General features: G+C 49.3%; 2 protein-coding genes across 2 annotated transcripts; one reads left to right on the top strand and one right to left on the bottom strand.

Moving 5' to 3' along the window:
• Positions 1-355: 355 nt before the first annotated feature.
• Positions 356-1,743, top strand: Sstr4 (somatostatin receptor 4). The gene has a single exon (NM_009219.3). It carries the CDS (start codon positions 450-452, stop codon positions 1,605-1,607), a length of 1,158 nt encoding a protein of 385 aa, NP_033245.2. The 5' UTR covers positions 356-449; the 3' UTR covers positions 1,608-1,743.
• Positions 1,744-9,449: 7,706 nt separating this feature from the next.
• Thbd (thrombomodulin) lies at positions 9,450-13,167 on the bottom strand. Its single transcript, NM_009378.3, has one exon. The coding sequence runs from the start codon at positions 12,923-12,925 to the stop codon at positions 11,192-11,194; it is 1,734 nt and encodes a 577-aa protein (NP_033404.1). The 5' UTR covers positions 12,926-13,167; the 3' UTR covers positions 9,450-11,191.
• Positions 13,168-13,401: the final 234 nt, after the last annotated feature.

Raw genomic sequence — 13,401 nt, forward strand, 5'->3', positions numbered from 1 at the left:
CTTTAATACCCAGAAAACTGTAGGTAGTGAGCGAGCGATTCGGAGAGAACCAGGATCCTAAGGGGAGAGGATCTGAAGAGCTGACGGAGGCGAGATCTAGCGGCACACGGTAGGACGGGTTCCAAGTAAAGTTTCTGATAGCCCGGCGAAACTGGCAACATGGCAGAGGTGGCGCAGGTAAGAAAAGCCCACAAGAGCTCTTCGGGCAAAGGCACCTGAGGTTGGGCGCGCGAAGGGAAGGGCGCGCGCCGGGCAAATGGAGCTCCCGCGGCCGAGGGGCGCGCGGCAGCGCAGGGATTGGCGGGTGCTCCCGGGCCCCCGCGCACTTCTTAGGCGGAGCGGCTGAGCCGAGCGTGTGCGCGCGCGACCCCAGCCCGCCTCTTGGTCCTTGGCTCAGCGCTCCGCTGCTCTCCACCGCATTCCGCTGCCCGGGGTGGGCACCCCGAGACATGAACGCGCCAGCAACTCTGCCTCCGGGGGTCGAGGACACCACCTGGACCCCTGGGATCAACGCCAGCTGGGCTCCGGACGAGGAGGAGGAGGATGCGATGGGGTCCGACGGCACAGGGACAGCGGGCATGGTCACTATCCAGTGCATCTATGCGCTCGTGTGTCTGGTGGGCCTGGTGGGAAACGCCCTGGTCATCTTCGTGATCCTACGCTATGCCAAGATGAAGACAGCCACCAACATCTACCTACTCAACCTGGCCGTCGCCGATGAGCTCTTCATGCTCAGCGTGCCATTCGTGGCCTCGGCGGCTGCCCTGCGCCACTGGCCGTTCGGGGCGGTGCTGTGTCGCGCAGTGCTTAGCGTGGACGGCCTGAACATGTTCACTAGTGTCTTCTGCCTCACCGTGCTCAGCGTGGACCGCTATGTGGCTGTTGTGCACCCTCTGCGCGCCGCCACCTACCGGCGGCCCAGCGTGGCCAAGCTAATCAACCTGGGAGTGTGGCTAGCATCCTTGCTGGTCACCCTGCCCATCGCAGTCTTCGCTGACACCAGGCCAGCTCGTGGGGGCGAGGCCGTGGCTTGCAACCTGCACTGGCCTCACCCGGCCTGGTCTGCGGTCTTTGTGATCTATACTTTTTTGTTGGGCTTCCTACTCCCGGTTCTGGCCATCGGATTATGCTACCTGCTTATTGTGGGCAAGATGCGCGCTGTGGCCCTGCGGGCTGGCTGGCAACAACGGAGGCGCTCAGAGAAGAAGATCACTAGGCTCGTGCTAATGGTGGTGACCGTCTTTGTGCTATGCTGGATGCCTTTCTATGTGGTGCAGCTTCTGAACCTGTTTGTCACCAGCCTCGATGCCACTGTCAACCATGTGTCCCTCATCCTGAGCTATGCCAACAGCTGTGCCAATCCCATTCTCTATGGCTTCCTCTCTGACAACTTCCGGCGCTCTTTCCAGCGGGTTCTGTGCCTGCGCTGCTGTCTCCTGGAAACAACTGGAGGTGCTGAGGAAGAGCCCCTGGACTACTATGCCACTGCTCTCAAAAGCAGAGGGGGTGCAGGATGCATATGCCCTCCTCTGCCCTGCCAGCAGGAGCCCGTGCAAGCAGAACCTGGCTGCAAGCAAGTCCCTTTCACCAAGACCACTACTTTCTGAAAACCATTTTACCCTCCCTCACCTCGCCTGCAAACGGGTCTGCGCCACTCTCTCAAGCCAGCAACTTCAAGAACAACTCCTGTTTTCACTAAGCCAGGCCCTTTCAGCAGCCTGTGTGCTGTCCCCAGGAGCCTCAGGACTCCTGCTAGTCCCTCCCTCTCCTAGGACTGGCTCCAAGGACACCTCCATGGGGGTAGGACTGCCCTGGGATTTGGGCTAAAGTACCATCCATTCCTGGGCCTCTGGCAATTTTTCAAGAGGTGGGAAGCAGGTGGTGGTCAGAAAGGAATGTCTACCCTTGTGTGACTTGTGACAGTGACTGCTTGAAAGAGCCCTTGGGAGGCTGAGGTAGGCAGAGCCTGTGCTCTGTGTAGGCTCTTTGCTGTATGGTAGCATAGTGTGTATGGTGAGACAAGGGAGAAGATAGGATAACTCCAAGTGGTTTCCCTCTGTGTCGGTCTGAGGCTCTCGTTGCTAAGTGAGATGTCTACGTAACAGACGAGGGCACTTGCACTGTCACTGTACAAGTGTTTTCCAGTTGTCAAGGGGCCAGTAGAGACTTCCTGTGAGTGTGAAAGGCTTAAAGAAGCATGATGTGGGGCGGTTTTGCAAGGCATAAAACTTCTGGTCAGGAATTCAAAGGCAGAAAGGATTAAAATCTCATCAGCTGCAATTTTTTTTCCACCCCCGTCCCTGATTGCAGGAATATGAAACCCCATTAAAGCCCGAGCTATGCTATGAGGGGGAAGGTGTCGGAAAAAGACCAGAGAACTAGGTGGAGGGGAAACAGACTCTGTTTTGACATCAGATGATGACCACAGTGAAAAGCCATTCCTGTGCCTTGTAAGTTAACCACAGCTTCAGTATACTTCCCCTGAGGAAGATTCACAGCCTGTAAGAGCTTTACTTAGGCTAAAGCGCTGGAGGGAACCCAGCTTATGCAGCATCTGGGTGAGAAGTGGCTGATTACAGCCCAGATCAGTATAGCAAAAATGCCCTGCTGAGTTCTACTGAGCCATCGCTGGTGGTACTAGAACAACGAGCCAAGAGGGGGAGGAGGAAGCACAGGGTAGTCATCTGGGCAGTCTCCACAGCTGCCTGGCAAGGGAGAGTGTTCTTGAAAAGAAAACACCTGGATCCTATCATCCTAAAGAACATAGCCCTGTGTCTTCTAGGGCAGTCAGCATGAGTTCTATCTAGCTGTTGGGAGGCTAATGAGGATCCAGAGTGAACCAAGAAGTAGAGTGGGGCCTGAGGGAATGCTCCACCACCCTGTGGGTTACAGTGAATCTCTGAAACCCTGGGAGAAGCAGGAGGTGACCTTTTTCTGGGCTTCTTGCCCAGAGCCATGACTTGTATGACAGTAGCAGCTGCCTGGTATGTGGGAAATGGACAAGGCGGCTGAATTCTGGTCCCAGGCACAAATATCTTAAAACCCAAGCAGGTCACTCAGGCCAGGTCTTCAGAATTTTTGCCTGGAAAAATCAACTGCTCCTTGTTGTTTGGCAACTCTTTAGCTGACCCAGTGTTTTCTGTTGTTTTAGCTATTGTTGTTCTGTTGCTGTTGAGACAAGATCTCATGTAACACCAGCTAGCCATCAATTCACTACATAGTAGCCGAGGATGGACTTAAACTTATGATCCTCCTACCTCTACCCACTGAGTGTTGGGATTAGATTGTTCAGCATCATGCCTGTTCCATGTTAGGGATAAAACTCAGCGCCTCGTGGAGGCTAGGCAGGCACTTTACCAACTGAGCTATATCCCCAGTCCCACATGGTGACTCTTAGCAGCTAAGACTGGAGATTCCACCTTCCCCACCAACAGTAGAAAAGAGAAAGTTAAGTGTGTGGACATAGACCTGTTGCATTCTCACTTTCTGAAATAGTCAGCCAGCTAGATGGCCTGATAGTGACAACTGGTGTTGATTGTGGGTGTCTCAAGGGTGGTGCAGGAGTATGTGGAAGTCATCAGAGTCTGCTACTCAATTGATCTTGACTTACCTATGAGAAAACGGCATAGCCAGGTCTCTTCTGTATCAAAGGCCATGGCTATGGGTTGGAAATCTCTAAATAGAGCGCTGACCTCTTTGGCTCCACTAGCATGAATACACACATGCTCACACACATGCACAGACCATTCCTACCTGGTCATTACTTCTCACAGTCACCCTGAGCATTCAGAAAAAGTCAGTTAGTTTAACATCTATAGGTCGTATGTCTATAGCAGCAACTTCTTATTGTTTTGTTCTGTTTTGTTTTTTATTATTATTAAATTGTTTCTTTGTCCCTGGTGCCTGGCAGAGTAGATATCTGATAAATAGTTTTGAACTTCACTGCAAGGATCATATAGTGGAAACTTTTGGCCTTAGCAATGGTTGCAGTAGTTTGAGTGAGTCTGGAGTTTATGTTTTCGGCCTTCTAATGACTCACCCAGGCCCCAAGACATGTTTGTTCATTGGAAAAAGACAAATTCCATTTTTTTTTTAAAAAATGCAAGCTTTTAACAGAGATTAATCATGGCTGAAAGGCTAATAGCTTCAAGCTGGAAAAGCCGCCAATGATAACAGAAAACATCAGCTTTAGCTAGCCCAAGAGAAGTAATTTTGGCTTTCTCACCTCAGTTTCCCACTCTTTTTCTTTTCTCCATTAATTAACTTATTTATTCATTTTGCATCCTGATTTGCCCACTCTTAATATATGTATAAATGGAAGGCTTGAGTTCCTAGCTCTTCTGTTGTGTCTGGACATGAATGCAGAAAAATTGGACTTTGAAACACTTGTCTGATAGGTGAATGTGAGAGCACAGATGTCATAATCCTGAAGCTGTGTTTGCTGAGACAACTCTACTGTGTTAGTCAGCACCGTGGCCCAAAATTCTGTTCCGTGGGTCCATGTGCTGGGATGTGTGTGTATTCAGTGACAGGGCGCTAAGGGTTTCTTTCAGTGATTCAACCAGCTTCCAGACAACATGGTGAGTCTGTACAGTATGGAACCTGGAAATAATTGGCAAAGGTGGCTATTAATTAAATAACCATACAAACAAAAGTGTCATTCAATTCAAAGCTAAACTAATACCATGATTAGAGATGCACCTTAATGGTAGAGTGTTTGCATGTGCAAGGCCCGGAAAAACATGCATGTGCTCTCACATGAGTGAGTACTGACTCTCTCTCTCTCTCTCTCTCTCTCTCACACACACACACACACACACACTCTATTCAAAGAAGGAATTTGGCACCCATGAGCTAATGCAATAGAATCAGCCCTGCTTTTACAGCAAGTGTTCCTGGGACACTGAGGAGGAGGGACTAGGGTGGTGTGGAGGCTCCTCTGTGTGCTATTATTCAAACTGGCTTTTCTGTAGTCACTTCGTGCAGGCAGTGCCATCTCTTCTTCTATTTTGATGAAAGCACCACTTGCACATGATAAAATCCACCCTTTGCAAGTATGCAGTTCTGTGATGCAGTTACAATCCTGAAGTTGACACCCCAATCAAGAGAGGCCCCATTTCTATCCTCATTGCTTTCTTTGTGATCTGTAGCCTACAGAAGGGGGCCACAGGGAAGACAGGAAGCAGAATTCTGGTGAGGCTTTCCCTAAATCTTTAGGGGCCGCTCCTTTCCTGCCAGCTCTGGATTCTTCCCACTGTCAGGGGGAACTCAGCTGAGAGATGCAGACAGCTGCTCCCTGCCCTTTAGTCCTAAACTTGGAAGAAGTGCTCTGACTTCAGAAGCCTCCTAAACAAACTGGGGCTTTAAATAAGTTCCTGGGCAAAGTTGTGAATTCCCTATGGACTTGGTAACCTTTTGAATACCGAACATAAACTATTGGAGGAGTGTGGTTTCCTTCCAGGTCGGGAACCCATGCTTTCTTTCTGGAAGAACAGTAAGGATATTCCTCTAGACTCTGTCTTTGCTGCAGTCTGCCACTACCTGCTAACTGCTGGCATGAAGACAATTGCACTGGGTTTGTGTCACTCTGTTTAGGTTTATTTAAGTGGCTTCCTGTGCTTTGGAAGGTCAGGAAAGCTGTATCTCCCTCTAGCCCATCTTAGCCAACTTCAGTTTCTCCTGGTGTCAGTGCTGAATTTCTGCAGAACCACCTTTGGGGGGGCAGGAAGGGGAAATACTGATGGCAGTTAAACATCTACAAAGAATCTTGGATGTTTGTGGTGTATACCTCAGTAGGTTACCCTTCCAGCTCTTAGGCTAGAGAGTGAAGGCAAAATTAGCATGTGAAAGAAACTGTCTGATTAAGGGGAAGTAACTCCTCCCCACCAAAGCTGAGGTTGTAACAAACATACTCTGTGTAATTAAAAAAAAAGAAAAAAAGAAAAGAAATAAAAAGTCTTCTCTTAATGTTCCTATCTATGAGACACAATGTGGGCATCGCTGACCTACTGACCTTTCTCCCATCCAGCCCACTTCCTCCCCTGGAAGTGCTTTCTTCCTTAATAAACTCTTTCAGCTTATACCATGTCTGTGTGTCCCCGCCAAGTTTCTTGTTCTGGGACACAAGAACTTGAAAGCCCCAAAGGGTGCTTGCTCCTTGGGTTCCTGTATCTTCTAATAAAAGTGGGAGGGATGGGGCTGGTGAGATGGCTCAGTGGTTAAGAGCACCGACTGCGCTTCCAAAGGTCCTGAGTTCAAATCCCAGCAACCACATGGTGGCTCACAACCATCTGTAATAAGATCTGACACCCTCTTCTGGTATGTCTGAAGACAGCTACAGTGTGCTTACATATAATAAATAAATAAATATTTAAAAAAAAGTGGGAGGGCAGGGGCTACTGTTATGAGAGTGAGCGCCTGGATCTGTGGAAGGTGATGTCTTGTGCTCAAGGTAACTAAACCCAAGCAGAGCCAGAGTGACAGGGGGAGTGGGATGAGGATGGCCATCACAAAGCTCCCCTCCTCTCTGTCTCTCTGTCTCTGTCTTTCTGTGTGTGTGTGTGTGTGTGTGTGTGTGTGTCTGTGTGTGTGTCTGTGTGTGTGTCTGTGTGTGTGTGTCTGTGTCTGTGTCTGTGTCTGTGTCTCTCTGAACAAAAACCTCACCCTGCTCCACCAGCCAAGTATTCTAATAGTTGAGGCTTGAAGGCTTGAGAGGCAGAAGCCAAGGCCATGCTGGTGACATGAGGCCCCTGGTGAAGACGCAAACACGTGACAGGGTTCTGACCCTATCTTATAACCTCCTGTCACAACAGATTTCCTTCAGGGTGAGGTTTAAAGACAGACATCCCCATCCTATGGCCCAAGTGGAACAAGGCCCAGCTTTGAGTTATAATGCTTTTCCCAAGATCCCTGAAACCCTTGCTGTCTGCCCCATCCCATTTCAAGTAGGCATGATGTGAGGGAACAGACTCCACGGCCTCTTCTGTGTTTTGCAATCACACTTTCAAAATAGGCTGAAAGGATTTTGATTCTGTTAGAATATAATGTTAAAACAATATTTTGTTTTTCGGGAGTAAGGAAGTCAATTGTTTGCTTATGTCTGAACCTGCTGACCAAGAGAAAAAGAAGGAAGGACCCACTTGAAGCAAAAAGGTAGTGCTGAGCCAGGCATTTATTTGGGGTGGGGTGGGGTGGGGTGAAGCAGATCTGGGTGTGTCCTGTGTCAGTCTATGTACTACAGGCAAAGGTCAGGAGATGTTACTGGGTACCACCCTCACAGAGCCTGTGTTGTTTATAAAATAAGTTTTACTGACATTGCAGAGTCACCACAGTTAGCCCAAGAACAGGAATGGCATTAGGGATCGTGGTCTTGTCCACAGCAAAGGATTACTCACAGTGTCACACACACATGAGGCATCAACCCTCTGGACTGGAGCCAGTTTCTCCTTAGTCCTCTGAAAGCATGCTTTCTCCTCTCTGTGATGTCTTTGGAACATCAGATGTACAGAGATCTCTGTAGCCCCACCCCACTGATGACACTTATAAGCAGAGAGTGAGCTAGAGGAGATGAGGCTTGGATTTCCCAGGTCCTGCAGGGTCACTCTTGCCCTGCAAACATCTCTCTCCTTAAACTGTAACTAGCACCACAAATTCCACCCCCACAGTTCCCTCGGGGCCAATAGCGCCCTTGCAAAGTGGCTGTATAACACCCCCCCCCTTTTTTTTTCTTTTTTCGAGTTTTTCTGTGCAGTCCTGGCTGGTCTGGAACTCACTTTGTAGACCAGGCTGACCTCAAACTCAGAAATCTACCTGTCTCTGCCTCCCAAGTGCTGGGATTAAAGGTGTGCACCACCACTGCCCGGCGGCTGTGGACCCTTAAAGGTCATTCTTCACTGGCTTGCATTTGCTTCCATGATGTTCCCCATTCCAATGTAATCTTTTCTTATTCATATAAGCATCTATTAAGGTAGTGTCTCACAGGCTAACAGTTATTAAGCATGTACCACATGCCGGAAACTGCTTGCTCTTCTTTTTACTCCTTGTGCAACCACACAGAGGTAGTACGGTTGCCTCCCAATCAAACAGGAGTGGTAAGGTAAACCCAAGAATCAGGCTGAGATCAGATCAAGATGCCTGTGATAGTCCCAGCCCACGTTATCTCTGCTGGCTGCTAACAGGACAAACTGAAGGTTTCTTTTTTCTTTTCTTTTTTTTTTTTTAGTAATGTGTAAATAGTCTAGATGTTTCTATTCTCTTTCTGAACATTTTCTGACCCCAGCATGCTCCTGGTAAAACACCTGCAGCACTAAGGATACTCCCCCTTCCCTCTGCACTCTCAGAACCATCCGTTTGGTTTCACCTTGCTTCTTGCAGATCACTAGGATGCACAATGAAATCTCCATCAGTGGGGTCAAGACAAAGCGCCTTGTTGCACAAGTATAAGGACCTGAGTTAAGATTCCCCCAACTCCACATAAAAGCCTGACACAGTGGTATTCACCTGCAGTGCCAGGGCTAAGAAATAAGGGAGAGAGGCAGAGCCTGAGGGACTCGTCTACCTGAAGATAGTGGGATCCAGATTCAATGGGAGGTCCTGTTTCAATAAAGTAAAATAAATAAAATGGAGAAGCAATTTAGGAAGACATCCTGATGTTGACTTAGGACCTCTGCGGGTGCCTACAGGGGTGAATGCACAAGCATCAGCCATATCCCCAACATACATACATACATACACACACACACACACACACACACACTCCTATATCTTCCCACAGTAACACTTCATGCCAACACTGAGAATCTCTGCCATATCTAGATTCTAAAATTATCTGATTGTCCTATTTAACTGTCTTTTCTCATGTTTGCCTCATAGAAATTTTCATATTCCAATATGTAAAATTCAGACAGCTCAACCAATCTGCAAAAAAAAAAAAAAAAAAAAAAAAGGGTCCAAGAGCCCAGTGTCACAAAGACAGTAATGCTTATCATTGCCAGCAGGAATGATGATGGCTTCACAACATATGGAAATGACACCTTGGCGTTCAGAAATAATACATGAATCCAAGCCATAGACCTCTCATGACAACTTGAGTTTCGAATGTCAGATAACAGCGAATATTGAAGCACACACAGAACGACCCTCAGCTAGGAGGCCAAAGATCCCTCAGATCCCAGAGTGTGTCTGAAAACACAGACATGAGGCCTCCAGTATAAAGTTGTTATGGTCATACACATAAAAAAAATATCTGCGCATACAAAAATACAAACTCCTGTTACATGGAAAATGACCTCCTCTTGGAAGATAAAGTCAGAGACTGTGTTGCTAGCAGGTGGTAAGGTGCAGGCCAGCCTGTAATGTATCTCCTGAAGTTGCATTGTTTGTGTGTATAAAATAAGGTTTAAAACGTGAAGGGACTTGGAGAAGAGAAAAGAAGGAGATGAGACATCCATCAGTACACTGTCATCTATTTATTTTGTACATGTGACGTCATAAGCAAAGGCTTTGCTTGTGTTCTAGCGAAACTCCAATAAATAAATATGTACAAATATGCTGAGCTTACAAAACCGTAAAGAAAAACCTTTCTTTACAAAAGATACACATATAATACATTTGTTCCTTACACTAACATATGAACTCATTCCTAGCTTACTTAAAACAAAACCCTTCTGGACTCTGTGTGGCACTATCTAGAGGTGTGTACCTTCTCATTTTATTGTATCCAGAAAGCAAAGCTATGCAGAGAAAATTCCTCAGTTTCTTGATAATAAATGGCCTTAACATGGCCTGCTACTTATTATTAACCGACATTTAAATGTTCTACAAAGGTTGGAAACTCTTAAGACCAGTTGTCCTGAAATGACTGGACAATGTCCCTGTGGATGTTGTCAAAATGCAGATTCTTATGAACTGGCACACTGGGGTGGGGCAGGGGTGGGGGCTAGGATTTTGCAATTCTAGCCAGATCCCAAGCGAGGTCCCAATTCTTGTGTACAGGCCAGTGGCCAGGGCTAGAAGATCCCTCTGAATTACGAGATATTGTTCAAGAGTCTCATTAAAAGAAAGCCCCATCTAGGCACCCCCAGACTCCATTCCCAAGTTTCCATGTTTCCCTCAGCAGCACATTGCTTGTATTTCGGGACTACAAGGGGCAGGCACAGTTGAGAGTCAGCTCGGCACGAAGCACACAACTCATGCTTTACTGGAAGGTGCTTCCATCTGTCAGGCTCTGATATGTTGAGGCAGGACCACATACATCCTTGGAAAGCTATGAATGTGGCCCAGTATGTCTCAAGATAGCAATGTCCTATTGTCATGTCAAAGGGTTGGACAAAGGATCCTCTGCACATTTTGAACACTGTCAAAAATTAATAACACTGTAGAGCCTGCATAAAAATCTTAACAATAATGACCTCTTTTGTCATTCCCATTCAAAACAACAGCAACAATCATAAAACCCAGGCTCACCCTTTCAAAAACAAAGATTTCAAAAAAAAAAAAAACCCTACTTCCTTAAGTTTATTTTCTGTGACATTCCAGCACTATTGACTAGTTAGTGTTCAGCTGAAATATTTTAGCTTTTGTTAAAATTCTTTTGCTTTGGTTACCTGAAATTTCTGACTAAATACCCAAAGCCAGTGAAAAAGAACGTTTTCTGCTTTTAGTGTTTCTTTTCTGTTTCACATAAGAGTTTGGAAACAACGGTAAGGGCAAAGTTATGATCAGGTTTGGGGAGGAGAATGACAGGAGGGGGGGAATGGAGGGACTGAGAAAGCTGTGGGGGGCTGGAGACTTACAAGCAGAAGAAAACTGGAGGGAAGAAAATACTAAATACTTTAAAAAAAATAAATATCTGGGTCATCTCCAGCCCATGGGGTCAAGGTTTGCCTTCAAGCCTACAGATCAGCAGCACTAGGAGGTGAGGTGAGGGACTGGGGTACTCTGGGATCTCCGCTGTATTTGCCACCTCCGCCCAGTTGTCCAGTATCTACTTGGAAGAAACTGGGCTGTCCTGCTTCAAGTCCTCCCTACCCTCGCTTGTCCTGAGAGGATGGGCTCTTCTCTGGTTATTATACCAGCCAGGGTGCTTTTAAGTTGCCAGAGAACACAGCTGGGAGGCTGGAGAGAGAGAGAGGAGAGGAGAGGTACAGAGCCCGGAAAGACAAAGGCCACCTGGGTCTCTGGAGCAAATCCCTCAGAACTTCTGCAGCGTCCGATCAGTCCTGACGTGCTGCAGCACTACCTCCTTGGCGGAAGATGCGCACTTGTACTCCAGCTCTGCACGAGCAGCGCCCTGCTTCTTGCGCAGGTGACAGAGAAGCGCCAAAAGCGCCACCACCAGGGACAGGCTGGCAATGGAGATGCCAATGAGCACGCCAGAGTGCACTGGCCTTGCAGAAGGGGGACCTGTCGGAGAGCCTGGCGTAGGGCTGACTGGAGGCTCCCCAGAGCCCTCCTCTTCCTTGGTGTCTTCCCTAACAGGGATGGGGTCACAGTCTTTGCTAATCTGACCAGCAAGGGCTGTGTCAGGCCCGCAGATACACTCATAGGAGCCAGGGAAGTTTCGACATTCACTGGTGAAGCATTCGCCTTGACTGCACTCATCAATGTCCGTGCATACGGAACCCTCGTCCAGGATGAAGCCTTCAGGGCATTCACAAACAGTAGGAGAGTTAGGGTCACAGTCTGCTGGGCACGAAGTTTCATTGCAGAACATTTCGCACTTGTGCGGTTCATCCGGCTTGGGTGCGAAGCCTGGAGCGCAGATGCATCGGTAGTCGGTGGGGCTCACTGGCTGGCACTGAAACTCGCAGTTAGATCCGAAACACGGATCCAGAAGCTCCACGCACTCTCCATCCACCAACTCATAGCCATCATAGCAGAAGCATTCGAAGCCGCCCTTGGTGTTAACACAGAGCTGGGGACATGGATTGGGCCCCTGCTTACAGTCATCCACGTCCTCACACCGGTGTCCGTCTGCAGCCAACTGGTAGCCTGTCTCACACATACAGGAGTAAGAGCCTGGCACTTCAGCGTTGCTGACACAAAAATGCTCGCAGAGTTCGTTGCACGATTGAACCACAGGTCTTGCACACGAACGTCCATCGGCCTGCAGGTCCATGTCTCTGGGGCAGAGGCATCTGGGTTCATTCGTGCTCCTATTGCACAAGTACTCACAGCCACCATTCTCCACGCTGCAATTCCAGGCTCCTGTCGCTTCCCAAGCCCAGTGTCCCTCTGAAGTTCCGGGCGGGGCCCTGCACACCAGCTCCAAGCCAAGGGGCTCCACCGCGGCGGAACTGCCTACCGGCAGCGTTTGAAAGTCCGCACCACTGACCCCGAACGGGGTGTTGTAGGTACTAGAGATGTGGGCAGCCTCAGGATCGCGAGTATTCACCGTCAGAGGCCTGCAGGAAGCTGTGAAGTAAAACTCACAGAGGAAACCCTGGGTCTCAGTCTCGCATGGCTTCTCTTCCCAGGCCGGCTCGCCGGGTGCAGCTTCAGTTGCTGTCGAGACCGTGACGCACAGAGGGCCGCAGAGTGGAGCCGTCTGGTCGTTGGGCCGCGCCCACCTGCTGTAACTGGTGTGGTTATCGCCAGTAACCCACTGGAAGCCGCGCAGGGGCCCGAGATGCACCGGGTCGTCACAGCCCTGCGGGAGCTGTAAACCGATCCAGGGCCCTAAATCCATACTGCTCTGGCTCAGCAGAAGGGAGATGACATCGGCAGCCACTGAGGAGCGCACTGTCATCAAATGTCCTTGCAGGCGCTGGCAGGCCTGGCTGGCATCGAGGAAGGTCGCGGGGCCCTGGAAAAGCGCGAAGCACTCATGCTCCACGCATTGACTGCCTGTGGGCTGCAGCTTGGCTAGTGCGGAGAGCCCCAGGCTAGCTGGAGCCAGCACACCCAGAAAGAAAATCCCAAGCATGCTGTCCAGGGGTGCACCGTGCAAGTTCCGAGAAAAGCTAGCCCTGCGCTGGTGCAGACACCCAGTCCAGGCAGAGGGGTTTCCGTATGCCTGCGGCGACAGCAGCTAGCCTCTATCACAACCTAGACGTTTCTAGCCCAGGCTCCTAGTCCCTGCGAGGCAGCCTCTAACATGCCACTCCGCTGAAGCTCCAGTTTATAAATGCGCGGCCCTCCCTCTTTGCACGTTCGGGAAAAGGAAGGAAGTGCCTGGTGGGAAGGGCTGATGCTGCGTTCTCGGATTACTGGGTTCTCCGGACGCCTTGCGCCCGCCCTCCAGCCTGGGATCACCTCTGCGCGATGAGTTAAAAAGTCTGTCTGGGCGTTGGGAGGCCCTCGGGCGTGGCCTGCAGGCGCCACCACAGAACAGAACTGTGTCAGCAAGACGACAGTTCCTGCCCCAGACTCTCCGGTATAGCCCGCGGGTAGCCTGTGTTT

This window comes from Mus musculus, chromosome 2 (assembly GCF_000001635.26).
Source record: "Mus musculus strain C57BL/6J chromosome 2, GRCm38.p6 C57BL/6J".
Classification (NCBI taxonomy): domain Eukaryota; kingdom Metazoa; phylum Chordata; class Mammalia; order Rodentia; family Muridae; genus Mus; species Mus musculus.

Excerpts from the sequence above, each read along its gene's own strand:
- Sstr4 (NM_009219.3), top strand. The coding sequence starts at position 450 with ATGAACGCGCCAGCAACTCTGCCTCCGGGGGTCGAGGACACCACCTGG.
- Thbd (NM_009378.3), bottom strand. The coding sequence starts at position 12,925 with ATGCTTGGGATTTTCTTTCTGGGTGTGCTGGCTCCAGCTAGCCTGGGG.